Source organism: Clarias gariepinus, chromosome 1, assembly GCF_024256425.1.
Source record: "Clarias gariepinus isolate MV-2021 ecotype Netherlands chromosome 1, CGAR_prim_01v2, whole genome shotgun sequence".
NCBI lineage: Eukaryota > Metazoa > Chordata > Actinopteri > Siluriformes > Clariidae > Clarias > Clarias gariepinus.
This window is the reverse complement of record NC_071100.1, coordinates 49,788,517-49,807,785: the sequence shown is the minus strand read 5'-3', so window position 1 is coordinate 49,807,785 and position 19,269 is coordinate 49,788,517. Positions and strand designations below refer to the sequence as shown.

The window sequence follows — 19,269 nt, the reverse complement described above, 5'->3', positions numbered from 1 at the left end:
AGTGTTTTACAAATGTATTGAAATCTTCACTAGTACTTGCAAATATACTAACAAAAAGTTGTACCATTAGTTAATATATAAAAAGTATACTAACATCATGCTTTTACCAAATTAAATAGCAATTAGGAATTAAACTTTAAATATACTTCAAAATAATTGTATTATAGTGCACTTTCCAAAAATATATTTTTTAAAATATACTTTAAGTGAAAGGTTGGTCTAATGTCCAAAGTATACTTATTTAAACTTTGTTTTTCAATGTATTTTTGGTATATTTAAAAAAATATTTGTTTGAAATAATCATTGTACAAATGTACAGAAAGTATACATTAGAATACAATTGTTAATATTCGGTAGTCTCAGTATATTATCAGTTAAATTTAAATGTACTTATTCATATGTACTTATATTAACTGCACTACTCTTGTGCGTATCAACGCAGTTTTCTTGTGTTCTTGTTTATGTTAGTTTTACGTTGCCAACCTGTTAGGTTTTAAATAAATATGAAGTGTGTCCGAGCTAAGTTTTAAGCTAAGAGAAGAAGAGTTTTAGCTTGTTGTGTCCGCTGTACCTTGATACACTTACCGGTCCGGGCCCGATCGACCGGGAGAGACAAACACACACACACACACAGGCATGATGTCTGAAGATCTCTGTTTATTCTCAGCAAAGAGAGCACATTTAAACGGTGCTACGTCCCGAACATCAAAAGAACCATCATTAACATGTCAGTCATAGAGAGACCCGGAGACAGACAGGTGAGAGGAGATACATTTGCATTCTCCTGATTAAACAAAAGGATTCTAGCAGACAGGAGCCATTTGAATGTCTCCTCGTCTGGATACAGGATATAGAAGGTGTTACCACAGAAGGCATGAGGAAACACAGTGAGGGGTCTGTTCTCAGAGCACAGGAATCTTCTCATTAGATTACATTGTCTTACTACTTTATAAAACCTTACACAACCACACCCGTCTTCTCAATCTCGCCTCTCGTCTCACGATTTGGATTTGTTACTACTCTTGGATTTAACGGCTTCGAACTTTCGCTTTCGTTTCCCGACTTCGGCCCAGCTTCACGACTCGGCGCTGACACCCCGCTGACGGATTTCAGGGCTCATACCCACGCTCACGCTCTCTTAACTATGGCTTATCCTCACGTCTCGGCATTGAGGCCACGCTGACGGATTTCACGGCTCAGACCCATGTTCACGCTTTCTCGACTACGGCACACCACCTGCTGGCATACGGATTTTACGGCTCCAAGCTCGCGCACCTGCTGGCACAGTCACGCCCCTACGGAGCTCGACCAAGCCCAAGAGTCTCACCTTCCTAACACTCTCCCACGCGCGCTCTCAAACTTGTTTTTGCGTGCTGAAAATCACTTTTGCCTGTTCAATATAATTTATGTTTATCTTAATTACCCTCTCACTCTTCTTTGCGCTCACTGTCATAAAGCGATACACAACCTAAAGCAGCGTTAAAACTCTGCAACTATTCCAGCCAACCAGAGACTAGAATCAGTGCAACACCAGCCCATTAGAGACTGGAGGTGGGCAGATACGGACTGTCTGTTTCCTGATTGGATCCCCAGGCCCCCGCTTCTAGTTTGAATTAACGGCTGGACGCTGCATCATTGCGTGCGTTAGTTGGTATCGTTACTATTTTATTTTCATCGGCACAAGGTAAATTAGATGGTTTTTGTTAGGTAATTTGTAATTAAGTACATATTTTAAACCATAGAATGTATTGTCTAATGTGTTGTTGCTAAATCTCATGTACTTTGCTTGTGGTATAATGGCTCCGTAACTCTCGGCCTGTTTTCAGTCTCTGTGTAACAGAATCAACACACCAGGTTTAAACTAATACTGTACCTGTATATCCTAATACTGATGTCTGTCTGTTCAGACAACAGTTTAAATTTAAGTTTGTGTTTGTAAGACAACCTGACTTTTTGTTAAACACAACAAAACTATAGTGCTTTTTTGTAACCTTGTGCTAATTAAATCTGTTGAACTCATGAATAAAATCTGCCTCATAATTACTGACGTAATGTGTTTCAAAAACATATTAAAGTGTAGAAAATACATTTAGCATTTGTAAATTATCCTTTCACCTTTAGTGTACTGTTAATACATTTGCAATACTGTAGTATAGAAGACTGTGTCTACTGTATGATATAATAAAGTATATTTGTATTACCCACAAAGTGTACTTTTTTAGTATTTGTAATTGTCCAGAAGTATAACAGCATGCTACTGCTGCAATAAGAATGTACTCGTAATATATTAATCATGTATTTGTAACAGTAAAAATAGCTGTATTGTACTTATAATACATTAAATATATACTTAAATTTCATTACTTACTGTCAGGTATGTACGTTAGTACACACACAGCCATATACTTCTTCTGACTGTTAGAGTTGTATTGGATTTAAAATGTAATTAATACTCACGTTTACACTCTGGAAGCGGCGTCCATTCCCCTTTCACACATCCTACAGTTTTAGGTCCTTCTAGTTTATAATATCTCACACACTGGACTTTTAATTCCTTTCCACTTGGCAGCTCTATAACATCTCCATTTACAATAAGGGGGTGAGATCCACAATCACGTACTGAAATTACAGACAATTTGTGTGAGGACATGGAGATTAACATTAATTATAATAAACACATATAAGTTATTATACTGGTAATTACAGCACAGTACATTTGTATGATTACACACTCTGTTCTTTAAACACAGAAATATTACATACTGTATCTTAGTGTAAAATTCAGGAGAAAATATGAGGCTGAGGTGTTTACAGGGTACATGAGTAAAGGTGAGATTAGCTAAAAACACTCCATTTTTATTATTAAATTTTGAGCGAATTGGTGATAATTATTACCTGGCAGCAGAACTCCAAGCTGATCAGGATGTAGAGATTCACCACCGCTTCCACCTCCTGAAACTGAAAGTGTTACTCAGAATTTTAGAAAAAGATATACAATAGTTGATGTACTGACATTCAGTTACAACCAGCAACAGTGTTTCAGGTTATTTAATAATTATAAAAAGCTTTGGTTTTTAGGGGAAACTTCTAAATTTAGATGAGCAATTTTATGATGCAGATCAACCCCTGCTATCTGTTTCACCCAAATGAGGATGGATTTCCTGTTGAGTCTGGTTCCTCTCAAGGTGTCTTTCTATTACCATGAAAAAAAGTTAGTTAAACAAACATTTCCCATCTAACTGCTTCCTCATTAATGACTAATTCTACTGATTTTGTGAAAATGAAGATCAGGTGTGAGCTCCTAAAGCGGTAAGTGTTTTAGTGCCAGAATGCAGGATCTTATACTGTATCTTATCAAAACTTATTTTAACTTTTTTAAAAGGCTTATATTTAATGAGGGGCTTTAATGCATGTTCATATTTTCAATTCCTCCAAATTAATTTTTTTTTATATTTACTCAACAGGAAAAAAATCAACCCTCTGAGATTTTGGCATCTACATAAAATGAGACATATAAAAGTATATAAAAGTAATATTTTTGTTTTGCACTGTACATGACCTTCAACATTGCATGAAGCTAAAACTATTGCAGAAGATTCATTTATGCAAGTTTATGCAAAGCAAGTAAAAATCAAACTGCTGTCTTGTTTGAACTCGGTCTTGATTTAGAAGGGTTTGGTGCCACAGAATCTGTTACTGTCACAAACTGATGGCCGGACATTCTCCTTCAGGATTTTCTGATAGAGCAAGAATTCATGGTTTCATCAGTTACAGCAAGTCATCCAGATCCTGTTAAGCCCCAGACCATCACACTACCACCACCACGCTTGACTGTTGGAATGAAGTACTTTTTATAAAATGACATGTTAGTTTTATGCCAGATGTAACAAGATGCAACTTTAGTCTCATCAGTCCTCAGATTATTTGCCCAAAAGTCTTGGAAATAATCAAGATTTTTTTTGGCAAATGTCAGACGGGCCTTTGTGTTATTTTGGTCAGCAATGGCTTTTGCCTTGGAACTTTCCCTTGGATGCCATTTTTGCCCCCAGTCTCTTTCTTATAATTGAATCATGAACACTGACCTTAACTGAGGCGAGCGAGGCATGCAGGTCCTTAATTGTTGTTCTGAGTTGTTGTTGTGCTCTTCACCACTGTTCCAAGTTTTCTTCATTTGTGAATAATTGCTCTCAGCGTGGTTCACCGGAGTCTCAAAGCCTTAGGAATGGCTCTGTAACCCTTTCCAGACTGATGCAGATTCATTTCTTTGTTTGTCATCTCTTTTTGATTTCTTTAGATTGTATTGCTTTTTTTTTAGGTCTTTTAGCATGCTTCACTTTAACAACAGGTATTCAACAGGTATTCTAGTATACTTGAGGTCATATTCCGAGCACATCCATCATGTATCCGCCATCCTTCATTGCCTACGCAAACACGGGCTCTATGCGAATTCGGAGAAATGTAAGTTCCATAAGTGGGAGATCTCGTTTCTGGGCTATTGCATCGGGCCAAAAAAAATCGAAATGAAGGCGGCCAAGGTCGCGGCGGTGCAACAATGGCTGGAACCCAGGTCAGTTAAGGTGCTACAAAGTTTTCTTGGGTTTTCCAATTTCTACAGGCAGTTTATTTGGTGCTTCAGCACTGTGGCAGCACCGCTCACTACTTTGTTAAAAGGGAAACCAAAAAGACTTAAGCAGTTCTGTCACAACGCCATGGCAACCCAGAAAAACTCGTAAATAACACCTGCCGAATGAAACTATGATATCAGAAACCGAGGACTGTTAGCAGTAAAAACGGTGTTAGAGAAGTGGCGGCACTGGTTGGAGGGACCTAAGCACCCCCTTACGGTACTCACAGATCATCGTAATCTGGAGTATGTCCAACAAGCAAAAAGACTAAATCCTCGTCAAGCCAAGTGGGCGCTGTTTCTCACGCATTTCAATTTTCACATCACGTATCGTCCTGTCTCTAAAATACCAAAGCGGATGCGTTGTCCCGCTATTACCTGATGCCGGATCTGATTTCCAATCCGGAGTTGCTCGCAGTGCCCTCGTCGCTTGCGGTGGTTCCGATCGCATGGGACCTCGAGTTGGAGATAGCTCAGTGAGCGCAGTCCAATCCCAAAGGGATGTCGATTTATACCTTTTAGCTCTCTCCCGTCAGCCCTCCAGGTGGCAGAAACCCTATTCGAAACAGTGTTTCGGTACTATGTCATCCCGGAGGATATGGTTTCTGATTGTGGTCCCCAATTTGTCGCCAGGGTCTGGAAGGCTTTCCTTCAGAAATTGGGGACCACTGTTAGCCTAACGGCTAGCATCCTGAGTCTAATGCGGAGGCTAAGCAGACTGTCCAAGAACTTGGGAGCTACCTCCGGGCTTACTGTAGCAGTCAACAACATAAGTGGGCAGACTGCTTAATCTGGACGGAATATGCGTAAAACTCGCTATGCCACTCTGCAACCATCCTAATGCTGTTTCAGTGTGTGCTTTGGCATCAGCCCCCACTCGATCAGTGGTTTAAGAGAGCAGAGAAAGTGTAGGAGGATGCACACACAAAGATTTCCCGCGCAGTTCATCGTTTTAAACAATATGCCGATAGACGATAAAAGGAAAGTCCTCCGCTCCAGGTAGGCAATCAGGTGTGGTTCTCGACACGGGACCTCCACCTTAATGTCCCATGTCGAAACCTTTTCTCTAGATATATTGGTCCCTTTCCCATCCTATCCCAAATCAACCCAGTCTCATATAAGTTAAAGCTCCCTATTCATTTCCACATTAACCCTGTCTTTCATGTCTCCCTTTTTAGGATGGTGATCCTGGGGCTATTAGACGAGGAAGCAGCGGAACCTTCGCTCCCTGGGGCTGTGGAGATAGAAAGCACCAAAGAACTGTACTCCCGGAGGAGAACTGTATTCCTGGAGGAGAAAGAAGTTCTCCCCAATATCTGGTGGATTGGGAAGGGTACGGTCCAGCAGAGCTGGGTACCAGCCCAAGACATCTTGAGCCCTGAGCCCATTGCTGATTTCCATTGAGCACGGCCAGATCGCCTGGCACCGCGACTGCCGGGCCGCTCCGCCCGCCAGCACTCCCATCAGTCTGGTGGGCCCCTACTCCCTCCGGCAATGCGGAGAGGGCGCCCGCGCCTCCCTTGGGACTGAGGGGGGGAGGGGGGTACTGTCACATCTGTGCCATCCCGGTCCCAAATCAACAGATCCGGCTCCCCGCATTACTGAGCTAACTCTGTCTCCCTCTGGTGTGTCTGTGTGTGTATGTGTTTCACGATATCATTAAATTAATATCACCTGTGTGTACATCGTGTTTCCTCCTATTTAAGTCAGCCGAACCCGTAGCCCCCTGTCTTACTTAGTGTTGTCTGTTCGTAGCATGTTCGATTTCTCGTTTGCTATTTCCCCAGGACTGAGCCGTGTTTACAGAGCCGGGATGTTCTCAGTTATCAAGACCAAATTTAAGGTCAAAGCTGAGAGGTTCTCAGCCTTTTTGTTGAGACTCTTATTTGTTTGTTTGTTTTCTTTTTGGCTCTTTTTGTTTTACACTGCGAAGGTCAGCAGAAATAAAGACTCGGTTGCTTAACCTGCATTTGTGTCTGCTTCCTTGCCCAGGAATCATGACACAAATAAGCAAAAAAAACAAACCCAAACAACAACAACAAAATCTACAGGACTGTAATTGGCTCATGGACAGAACAGGATTATTATTATTATTATTATTATTATAATTTGTAAAAAGATAAAAGCAAGAAAAGTTGACTTTAATGAAGAAACTTGAGTCGGGCAAGCTTTTCTCACTCTCTCCCTTTGTTTTTTGCATGTACACAAACATTAGAGACTTATTTGACTGTCCAAAATAAAACACACACATTATGGGCAATTTAAAAATCTTTGGACTGTGAGAGAGAACCGGAAAAAACAAGCAAAACCCACCAAGCACAGGGAGAACACACAGGGCAAACTCCATGCACACAGATGCCGAGACGGGTATTGAACCTCGATCCTGCAGGTGCAAGGCAACTGTGCTAACCACTACACCACCGTATCTCCCAACTTTTTACCACACTTATTTGAATGAATTAACTGAATAAATAAATACATGAATATTTTGATAATTATTTAAATTATTTACTCATTAAAATAATTATTTCGAATTTGATGAGAAAATGATGACTGAGATTCTTTGAGGCAAAATTTACCTACACAGGCCACCAAAGACCCCATCCCCCCAACCCTCCAATACCCCAAGTCTCTATATTAATTAATTAATAATAAGTCTTCAATAAAATAAGTGTTGTTTAGGAATATTAGAAACATTAATGTTTGTAATGAGGACAGTTTTTACCTTTACACACTGGCAGCTTCCAAATCCCTTCTTCACACCGTGCAGTGTCTGTTCCTTCAAACTCATAAGGACTGTTACATATGAATCTAACAGTCTCTCCGTGATTATAGGAGATTTTAAATCCCTCTGCTGCTCGGGCGTAGGCCACATATGGCTGGTTAGTACATTTTAGTTCAACTAGAACAAAAAACAGAACATTTATACATGTGTGTGGCTTCACTTTTGTATTTATTGAATGTGTAAGCATATTTTAGTAAAATATACTTGTGTATGCAGCAATGTAACAATATGATAATATTAAACAACATAATATTAATCTTAGTGAAGTAATACAGTTGCAGATAGAAAGTATGACAAGTCATAAAACATAATGGGTTTACTTAGAGGTGAGATAAGAAAAGCAGACGACTATGAGACAGGTCATTGAACATAAACAGTAAGGGGATGAGTAGTGATACTCAGTGTACAGTGTGTATCCAAAGAAAAAAACCATAGAGTGACCCAGACAGGAACTGTACTTATTTTATAAAACAGTAAGCTGTTGTGTGTATGATAGACAAGATGAGGCGCCAGGTGCCGACATGGCAGAGACACAAGCACACTTAATGCTTATTGCACACTGAAGGATTGAAACGCGTGTTGGATAAATATGCTACACGTGCACCTGCAGTCGCGCACACATGTCTAAGTGAGAATATAGACAAATAACCGAAAGACACATGATCAGTTTTATGAATACTGAGTATAATAAGAGTAGACACAAAAATAAACTAGTTTGGTACATAATTCTAAACTACCCATGGTCTGTCTCTTGAGAACTGTAGAATAAACGGAGAAAAAAAACAGGAATGTATAATAAAAATGTGCACCGCCCTGTTATTTTTATAAACTATGCAAAAGAAGTGTAAAGATAATGGAAAGTAATTAGCAAGAAAAATGAATTATAATGGGAGAAAAGTATAATCACTTGGTACAGATGACGTAGGGAGTCAGATGACGAGGTATATGACGTAACAATGTGTTAGAAATATGTAATCATAATGGGAGAATTCCTTGGGAAAAGTTTACTGTCAAACTGGTGGTATACTGGCTGATGTTACTGCCGTGGGCTTGAAGAGGCAGGCATAGACGCAGAGGGTGCAATGGTAAATAAGAGTCTTTTTTTTTTACATAAACATAATAATAACTAAAAACAAACAAAGAAACAAACAAAGAACTCAAACTATAAACACATGATCTAGAATGGGACTAAATACACATGGAGCTGAACCTAAACAAGACAAGACAAGGCTGGGGACAAGACGAGACTAGAGACAGGACGAGGCTGGGGACAAGACGAGACTAGAGACAGGACGAGGCTGGGGACAAGACGAGACTAGAGACAGGACGAGGCTGGGGACAAGACGAGACTAGAGACAGGACGAGGCTGGGGACAAGACGAGACTAGAGACAGGACGAGGCTGGGGACAAGACGAGACTAGAGACAGGACGAGGCTGGGGACAAGACGAGACTAGAGACAGGACGAGGCTGGGGACAAGACGAGACTAGAGACAGGACGAGGCTGGGGACAAGACGAGACTAGAGACAAGACGAGGCTGGGGACAGGACGAGGCTGGGGACAGGACGAGGCTGGGGACAGGACGAGGCTGGGGACAGGACGAGGCTAGAGACAGGACGAGGCTGGGGACAAGACGAGGCTAGAGACAGGACGAGGCTAGAGACAGGACGAGGCTAGAGACAGGACGAGACTGGGGACAAAACAAGGCTAGAGACAGGACGAGACTAGGACGGGAGAGACTAATGACTGAACGGGTTAGTAGTTAGTGAGGTTATTAGCTAATCTGGTTATTGTAGACATGGATGATGATCTAAGCGGGTTAGTATCTACGAGTGCTAGTATCTAAATGGGTTAGTACTTGAACCTACTTGGGGAACAGACACACAAAAGGCTAAGCACACATGCGGTTAATTCCTACTAGAGGCTAAAGCCACTAGTGGCCAATCCGACTAGAGGCTAAGCCTACTGGAGGCTAAACCTGCTAGCAGCTAAACCTGCTAGCGGCTAAACACTTTAGTGGCTAAACGGACAAATAACGAAACCTACAATGACCTAAACATACAATGAATTAAACATGCAGCAAACAAACACTGGGAACACAAAACAGTACTTACATATTACCAAAGACAAACAACACTTCACTAGACAGAAACAGCTCCACAAACACGGAAACACAATGAACATGAACATAACCAAAACTAGAACCTTCTTAACTTCACAGATGTTACATAACAAAACTTAAACCAAAACACAAACTAAACAAAATGCCCACATGACAATATTATTATAAATGATGCTCGACCCAGTTTCCCAGAACTAACAGCTATTTATAGAAAGTTTAATGAGCTACCTCGTTTCAGGTGAGCTCCCTCATCACCTGACCGAGGTGCCTTTTGGGAAACTGAGTCTACAAACCAAAAACTACAAAACCAAAATATCGGGCACACAGTGCCCTGTAGAGGTGAACCCTTTATGACCTAAGCATTACAGGTGTGGCTCACTTGGGTTTTATTGCTGCAATAAATCCTGCTTACTTCATCCAGATCTGCACAGAGTCCTGAGTTGTTCTTTGGTTCTTTTGACTAGAGATACAGCTTTTGTTTAATGTTTAATATTTAGGTCACATTAACAAGTGGGAGATAAAAATCTCTCCCACAAAAGTGCCTTTTCCACTCCAGTTGGGGGGTCACCGGCTGGACCCCCAACACACAGACCCTTCCTACTTTCACCTTTAAAGACCCCCCCCCCCCCACACACACACACACTCTGCTCCACACAGAAACACTTCTTTGTCACAATTCTTTTCAAAGGTAAAAGGCAGATTAATTTGTTTTATTTTTACTTCACAGCAGTGATTCCGTTAGTTTGAAAAGAGTGGAGGAAGAGGGAGATGGGAGGGGCTCCTTACTTAAGCTTCACACACACACACACACACACACAGCGCACAAACGGAAACACTTATCTGTTGGGATTTATTTTTTACTTTTTTCAAAGGTAAAGTGCAGGTTAATTTGTTTAATTTTTACTTTATATTTTGTGTTAATTATTTTTATGTATTTATTTTCTTTGGGCTGTGGAACGAATAATTTGAGTTTCCATTTTTCTTATGGGAAAATTTAATTTTGTTTGCAAGTGTTTTGAAATATGAGCCCGCTCCCGGAATGAATTATGCTCGTAATCCAAGGTCCCACTGTATTTAAAACTACACCCAGTGAAATGGTGCACATGACACTGATAGAAAATGAAGCATGCCAGACTGCAGGATCTGAGTTGGATTAAAATGTAAGATTTTTAAATCTATATTAATTTGTTAAAAGGTATATTTGGGTAACTTTGAGAAATAGACAAACCAAAGATTTAGCTCCTGTTTTAAATTTCATATCACTAAACAAGTGAAATTTCCTAAATTCAGCTAGCAAGCTTAACAAACACTAACTTTAAAATAGAAGTATTTACAACTTTAGAATTCACACCTGAGCTTTATTTTCACAAAACCTGATTGAACCTCATTGAGAAAGCAATTACAGATGGTACTCAACCGGAATAACAGTTTTACCGTTATGTCTCCCAGGGCGACAGCATTAAGGACGTGCATGCGTTTGCTGGCTTTATCCCTAAGTGGCGCTATAACTATAGACTATTGACTTAGTTCATTTTCTCAAGGACTAATGTGTAAGGGACCACCACCAGAGGTCGCTGTTTTTTAGTTGTAGTTTTTGTTGGCTGACTCAGTTTCCCAGAAGGCACCTCGGTCAGGTGATGCGAGTGCATACCTGAGCCGAGGTAGCCATCAATCCATCCCTATAAATAGCTGTTTAGACTGGAAAACTGGGTTGAGCATTATTAGTTATACTACTGTCATTTGTGTGGACATTTTGTGTTTAGTTCTTTTAGTTTATATTTTGATTTAAGTTCTGTTGACTGTCATATTGGCAATGTTTCTGTGTATGTTCTGTGTGTCTGTGTTTGTGGAGCTGATGCAGTCATGTCTTGTGTGATGTGAGTATTGTGGTTTTGTCCCCCTGTTTCTTGTGTGTTTAGCTAGAGCCAGGTAAGTAGCTAGGTGTGTGTTTGGCTATAAGTGTGTTTAGCTAAAATCTATGTTGAGCTAACTAGCATGCTTCTAGCCATCGCCCCTTTGTGTCTCTAGCTTATTCTGTGTTTCCTGCCTCCCTAGTGTCTCAGTGAGCTTGGCCTTTGAGTGTCCCCTAGCCTAGCCACTGGGTATCCCTTGTCTGTGTTTCTGTGCCCCAATTCCCTAGTGTGTGTTGAGCTATTAGGTAAGTGTAGCTTGGTGCATGTTGGGCTAAAAACATGCTTAGCTAGGTGAATGTGTAGCTAACTGCCATGGTTAAGTACAGCTTAACCATGTTTAGCTAAAAGCCATGCCTAGCTGATTGGCATGTCTTTAGCCCTAGTCCCGTCTCTACGTGTCTCCCCTAGTCTCTACGGGTCTCTCCCATCTAATCGGGTGTCTTGTCTTATTGTGTCCAGTTTCAGCTCCACGTGTAGTTTGTGTGTCCTGTTACATGTTAGTCTGTGCCTGTGTTTCACTACCAATCTCAATACCTAGTGTAACAGGTATTAGTGCCTGGTAGTGTCCCTTTGTCTGTGTCCTGCCAGAGAGCCCATGCTTAACCCTATTCTATTAAGTATTGTTTGAGTTTGTTTTGTGTCTTTATTATTATTGTGACAACTCTAATTAAAAGACTCTTTTTGTTAAAATCCCCTCTGCCTTTATGCCTGCTCTCTCCGCCCACGGCGATCAACATCCGCCAATACACCCCATTCGTGACATAATGAGCTGCATGTAGTAACAGATAAAATCAAGTGAAACATTGTAATTAAATGAATTCACAATCACAGTACAAAAATTACAGTACAAATTTGGTACTACTACAGTATATCCTTATTTAAAAATAATTCTTGTTCAGGAATATTAGTAATGTTTGTAATGAGGACAGTTTTTACCTTTACACACTGGGAGCTTCCAAGTTCCATCCTCACACCGTGCAGTGTCTGTTCCTTTAAACTCATAGCCTCTTCTACATATGAATCTAACAGTCTCTCCGTGATTATAGGAGAATTTAAATCCCTCTGTTGTTCGGGCGTTGGCAACATGTGGCTGGTCAGTACATTTTACTTCAACTAGAACAAAGAACAAGACATTTATACATGTGTGTGGCTTCACTTGTGTACTTATTTAATGACGTGTGTACTCCTGACTGTAGGGGATTAAACACAAATACACTCTTATTCTATTCCACACATCATTATGCTAAACAAATCATTAGATTCATTGAGCTCAGACACAGGGACTGACTGCAGCTAGGCAGGAAAGTGAAGACACCGCTCACTGGTGCTGTTTGCTAGCAACTGATTTTTGATTTAACACCGAGTGAAACAGTTAAGAAGTTACACCTGAGCACTGTTGAATTTTGGATTCTGATTGGGCAGGAGGTGTTGATTGATTGTCTTCATGAAAGTTAGTTCTGAGCAATCTGATTGGCCAAGAGACTTTCCACAAGTGCTGATAAAGAGCATAACATCACTGAGGACGTTTGACTGTGTGTATCACTCTACTACCCTGGTGAGGTAGTAGGAGCGTGGGTGAGAGCGGCTAGCCGCGCCTTGAGCTTGTTGATGAGCTCGTTGTGCTGATCTACCATGTCGCAGAGGTGCGCGTAATCCGCTGGATTCACCGCGGCAGGCTCAGTCATTCTGTAGAGCCAAGAAAGTGAGTACTCACGATGTGGCATCGGTAAGACTCGATGACTGAGCGAGGTGCTATGGTTTGTTTACTCCTTTTATACTTCCTGGTTCGCGATGGCTTAACTTCCGGGTCCTAGTGCCGATCGCGGACCGAGTGTGCATGACAGTATGAACTGGTTTATGAAATTTAAAATACATTTAAAACAAACCTGTTTGGCTGTGAGACAAAAGCAGAAAGACACTCTAGGCACAAGGGAGCGGTGTTGTAACATTTAAAATCTAGGGAACTGTCTGTATGGCCTAATGAAATTAAATTCCTTTATTGTCATTGCACAGTGCAGTACAGATTTAGTGCTTAACCCCCTTCATTCTGCCTTACGACAAGAGCCCTCTCTGTTACCTGGATGCTAACTGACAGTGGTGGGATATTTAACTGTACAGCGAGCAGCTCAGGTTGGCAACTATTCCACCATGTAAAAAAAAAAAAAACGTCTACAGAAATATAAGTCGGATTCAGAGACGGAGAGCCCACGGCTTAACAAAGCAGAATCTGTTTCTCATCATTGTTGCAGTTACAATTTTACTGTGGTACAGTTTGCCCATGTAGAGGTGTGTGATATTTTAATATAACAATTCTTTTTAAAATTAAATATTAAACATAAATAGGTTGAGAAAAACAAATGTATTTCTGTCTGAGATTCCTTTTAGCATTCAATTTAAGCAAAAAACTGACTTTTTTTCCACATTCTTAATTGCAGACACTAAAATGACGTACACTCCTAAAACAATGGGCCCAGATTTCATAATCTTGCCAAGGCCTCAGAACCCCACGGGCCGGCATTGATTGATACTATGATACTGTTCCGCGAGCTAAACAAAAATGTAGAAAGACTCCGAAAGACTGTTAGAGTAATCTAATCTATATAAAACCCAGCCAGCACCTCTGATCTGAAGCTAGGACTGTTGAATATTAGATCTCTTATGACTAAAGTGCTTATTGTGAATGAAACTATCCAAATCAGGAGTTTGATACACTGTGTTTGACAGAAACCTGGATTAAACAGAACTAATATGTATGAACATCAGCCTCGGCTAACTGGTAGAGGAGGATACACCGTTATTTGTGTATAATAATGTTATAATAATCTGAACATCATATAAAAACATGGATAGAAATTGAATGTATTTAAAGTTCTCTATACTAACATAAAAATAGTCTGCTAATTATTTTTTAAGACAATTTATTTTTGAGTTATTCTAATGTTCTATTCTGAAAGTCTATTTTACAGTTAATTCTATATTTAAAGTTTGTCTTTAAATGCAACTTTTAAAAAATATCAATATATATTAAATCTGGTTTAGATTTTTTTTATGTTTGTTCATGTAAAGTACTCGGATATAGAAATTACCATCTATTTCTTTGAAACAACATATTGGTGACATTTATCACATGCAATACGTGTGACGTCATCACGTACATGATGGCGGAGAAACAAGAAAAGTGAAGTACGCAAATGGACTGTCTCGTGTCTGATTAAATTCAGCGTCCTTAGCTAGAGTAAGCAAAGACACAACAGTTGGTATGACTCTTTTATGACATAAGCTATACTTACTATTAAAAACTGTGGAAATTGCAGCTGTCCACCTGGCGGTCATTTCATGAATGACTTTCTCGTTGACTACCTACTGTAGATCTAAAATTTGTAACACTCTCCTGCTCTCTCCCTCTCTATTTATCTGTCTCTCTGATCAGTGTGTCACAGTCTCATCTTTATGTAAAATAATTGCTGTTTAAGAATATTAGTAATGTTTGTAATGAGGACAGTTTTTACCTTTACACACTGGCAGCTTCCAAGTTCCATCTTCACACCGTGCAGTGTCTGTTCCCTCAAACTTATAGCCTCTGTTACATGTGTATCTAACAGTCTCTCCGTGATTATAGGAGAATTTAAATCCCTCCGCTGTTCGGGCGTTGGCAACATGTGGCTGGTCAGTACATTTTACTTCAACTAGAACAAAGAACAGAACATTTATACGTGTGTGGCTTCACTTGTGTATTTATTTAATGACGTGTGTACTCCTGACTGTAGGGGATTAAACACAAATACACTCTTATTCTATTGCACACATCATTATGCTAAACAAATCATTAGATTCATTGAGCTCAGACACAGGGACTGACTGCAGCTAGGCAGGAAAGTGAAGACACCGCTCACTGGTGCTGTTTGCTAGCAACTGATTTTTGATTTAACACCGAGTGAAACAGTTAAGAAGTTACACCTGAGCACTGTTGAATTTTGGATTCTGATTGGGCAGGAGGTGTTGATTGATTGTCTTCATGAAAGTTAGTTCTGAGCAATCTGATTGGCCAAGAGACTCCACGAGTGCTGATATAGAGCATAACATCACTGAGGACGTTTGACTGTGTGTATCACTCTACTACCCTGGTGAGGTAGTAGGAGCGTGGGTGAGAGCGGCTAGCCGCGCCTTGAGCTTGTTGATGAGCTCGTTGTGCTGATCTACCATGTCGCAGAGGTGCGCGTAATCCGCTGGATTCACCGCGGCAGGCTCAGTCATTCTGTCAAGAAATAACCTGAGGTGACCAGAAGATGTAGCTTTAGCGGTTAGCCCTTTGTTGCGTGAATGGTAAACCCAAACGTGGAAGAGCACGAATAGGCAGGATAATCACGCTATTTGATCTAAGGACTCTCACAAATGGGGAGCAAGGAAAAGACACAATCTAACCCGCGTCCTATTAATACACACTCAATCAGAAAGTAGAGCCAAGAAAGTGAGTACTCACGATTAGACGAACGATTCCAATGTGGCATTGGCAAGACTCGATGACTGAGCGAGGTGCTATGGTTTGTTTACTCCTTTTATACTTCCTGGTTCGCGATGGCTTAACTTCCGGGTCCTAGTGCCGATCGCGGACCGAGTGTGCATGACAGTATGAACTGGTTTATGAAATTTAAAATACATTTAAAACAAACCTGTTTGGCTGTGAGACAAAAGCAGAAAGACACTCTAGGCACAAGGGAGCGGTGTTGTAACATTTAAAATCTAGGGAACTGTCTGTATGGCCTAATGAAATTAAATTCCTTTATTGTCATTGCACAGTGCAGTACAGATTTAGTGCTTAACCCCCTTCATTCTGCCTTACGACAAGAGCCCTCTCTGTTACCTGGATGCTAACTGACAGTGGTGGGATATTTAACTGTACAGCGAGCAGCTCAGGATGGCAACTATTCCACCATGTAAAAAAAAAAAAAACGTCTACAGAAATATAAGTCGGATTCAGAGACGGAGAGCCCACGGCTTAACAAAGCAGAATCTGTTTCTCATCATTGTTGCAGTTACAATTTTACTGTGGTACAGTTTGCCCATGTAGAGGTGTGTGATATTTTAATATAACAATTCTTTTTAAAATTAAATATTAAACATAAATAGGTTGAGAAAAACAAATGTATTTCTGTCTGAGATTCCTTTTAGCATTCAATTTAAGCAAAAAACTGACTTTTTTTCCACATTCTTAATTGCAGACACTAAAATGACGTACACTCCTAAAACAATGGGCCCAGATTTCATAATCTTGCCAAGGCCTCAGAACCCCACGGGCCGGCATTGATTGATACTATGATACTGTTCCGCGAGCTAAACAAAAATGTAGAAAGACTCCGAAAGACTGTTAGAGTAATCTAATCTATATAAAACCCAGCCAGCACCTCTGATCTGAAGCTAGGACTGTTGAATATTAGATCTCTTATGACTAAAGTGCTTATTGTGAATGAAACTATCCAAATCAGGAGTTTGATACACTGTGTTTGACAGAAACCTAGATTAAACAGAACTAATATGTATGAACATCAGCCTCGGCTAACTGGTAGAGGAGGATACACCGTTATTTATGTATAATAATGTTATAATAATCTGAACATCATATAAAAACATGGATAGAAATTGAATGTATTTAAAGTTCTCTATACTAACTGTCAGGGCTCCTCAATCGGCGCATATGTGGCATAATTGCTGGAGGCGAGGTGGCGGTTCAAATAAAGGTTTTTATTAAAGAAACACATAAAACACATAAATAAACACCGACATAAACCATACGATCTGAACCAAAGCTAGACGCCTGACTGAAGTTCAGTCAGGCTATTTATAATCCTTTATTTAATTACTTTTCCTCGGTTCAGGTGAATCCTTATGTCACCTGACCGAGGTGCAGTCTAACTTAAACATAACTTAAAAATAAAACAAAAAACCCAGGCGCTTTGGCGCCCTCTAGGGGTTAACCGTTACAGTACCCCCCCCTAAAAAACGCTCCTCCGGAGCGTTACCGGAGGACCCGGACTCCCTCCCCAGCGGTCCCAGTCTGGACCCCCAACACCGAGGCGGTCGATCCCCTCTCGCAGGCAGGGTTGGTGTGGCTGAGGAGCTGAAGCGACGCTCGGCGGCGGCTGAGGAGCTGGAGCGACGCTCGGCGGCGGGTGAGGAGCTGGAGCGACGCTCGGCGACGGGTGAGGAGCTGGAGCGACGCTCGGCGGCGGGTGAGGAGCTGGAGCGACGCTCGGCGGCGGCTGAGGAGCTGGAGCGACGCTCGGCGGCGGCTGAGGAGCTGGAGCGACGCTCACTGAGCTGGGCGACGGCGGCGGAGCTGGAGCGACGCTCGCTGAGCTCGGCGGCGGCGGCGGAGCTGGAGCGCCGCTCGGCGGCGGCGGCGGAGCTGGAGCGACGCTCGCTGAGCTGGGCGGCGGCGGCGGCGGAGCTGGAGCGACGTCCTCAAAGCCGGGCGGCGGAGGAAGCAGCAGGCCGGACTGGAAGTCTAGCCGAGGAGCCGGAGCGTCGTTCGCTGTCTCCATCGGCGGCTGCTGAGCTGGTGCGATATCCTCAAAGCCGGGAGGCGGAGGAAGCAGCGTGCCGTCCTCGCAGCCAGGCTGAGGAGCTGGAGCGACGTCCCCCATGTCGGGCAGAGGCGGCGGCGGTGGAGGAAACGTATCCTCCCAAAAGTCTTGCAGCGGTGCCCGCGAGCGCTGGGTGGGGCCCTTCTGCCTGGCGATGAGCGGTTCACAGTTCCACACCCCCTGGGAAACAGTGGAGCCGGTGTCCACGAGCGCCCGCAGTAAGACGGCGTCCGGCACACAGTCGATGTAAAGCCCCGCGGGGCTCCCCAACCGTCCACCCGGCGCTAGTTTAGCGGCTGCTGGTGTACGCTGTCCCTCAGGCCTGAGAACGTTGAAGCGGTAGTCCGGCTGTCCCTTAGGCCTGAGAACGTTGCAGTGGTAGTCCGGCGGTCCCTGGCCTCGGCGTCGTCGCGGAATCTCAGAAGCGGTGTCGAGGCCTAGCCGCGACGGGTAGCCCTGTCCCCGGCTAGGTTCACGAACCGAGCGCCACTGAGCTGCGGGCGGTCGCTCGGCTCGTCCGCCGCGATGTGCCGCCGATATGGGCTCAGCGCGCTCGGCCTCGCGCAGCGGCAGGTCGCTTTGCCTGCTAACAGCGCACGGAGCTGTATCTTGCTCCGGCGCTTGCGCAGCGCCAGCCTCCGGCCCGAGATCCAGCGCCGGGATTTTCTGCTTCCCACTCCGCGTTGGTTGACGTGGTGTGCTCGCGCTAGCTCCGCCAGGAAAGCGCTTCTTCTGCGCGAGTAGTCGCTCCGCTACTCGGCGGCCCGCTTGGATTTTTAGAAGGTCCTCCTTTCTGCGCTCGAACCCGTTATTCTCCATCCCACTTCTGACACCAATGTATCGTTTTTACGCCGGGAAGCACACAGCATATAAGGCATGAGCAGCACCTTCACTCAGGAGCATATATCCAATTCAGCACTAGCTTGAACTGGAGCACATTTCACACGTCACACCCACCTCACACACAACAGGGCCTAAGCCACTAACCAGAACACCTTTTCCCAACATGGTGAACACACACCGACATCCCCGCAAGGCATGCTGGTCGTCAGCCGCCGCCCCGCCCACGCCACAATATATTAAATCTGGTTTAGATTTTTTATGTTTGTTCATGTAAAGTACTCGGATATAGAAATTACCATCTATTTCTTTGAAACAACATATTGGTGACATTTATCACATGCAATACGTGTGAAGTCATCACGTACATGATGGCGGAGAAACAAGAAAAGTGAAGTACGCAAA

At 42.5% G+C, this 19,269-nt stretch overlaps 1 protein-coding gene across 3 annotated transcripts in view; it reads right to left on the bottom strand.

Annotated features, from left to right (window-relative positions):
- LOC128508410 (coagulation factor XIII B chain-like) overlaps positions 1 to 19,269 on the bottom strand; it is a 49,649-nt gene that overhangs the window by 7,767 nt on the left and 22,613 nt on the right. For 2 of the 3 annotated variants that reach the window (XM_053480120.1, XM_053480846.1), the window contains 5 exons: positions 14,953 to 15,129; positions 12,380 to 12,556; positions 7,350 to 7,526; positions 2,896 to 2,958; positions 2,458 to 2,619 (listed from right to left, as the gene is read on the bottom strand). In XM_053480120.1, coding sequence (XP_053336095.1) covers positions 2,458 to 2,619; positions 2,896 to 2,958; positions 7,350 to 7,526; positions 12,380 to 12,556; positions 14,953 to 15,129 — 756 coding nt within the window. The remainder of the gene's footprint in view (positions 1 to 2,457; positions 2,620 to 2,895; positions 2,959 to 7,349; positions 7,527 to 12,379; positions 12,557 to 14,952; positions 15,130 to 19,269) is intronic. The other variant, XM_053481590.1, reaches the window with a different exon arrangement.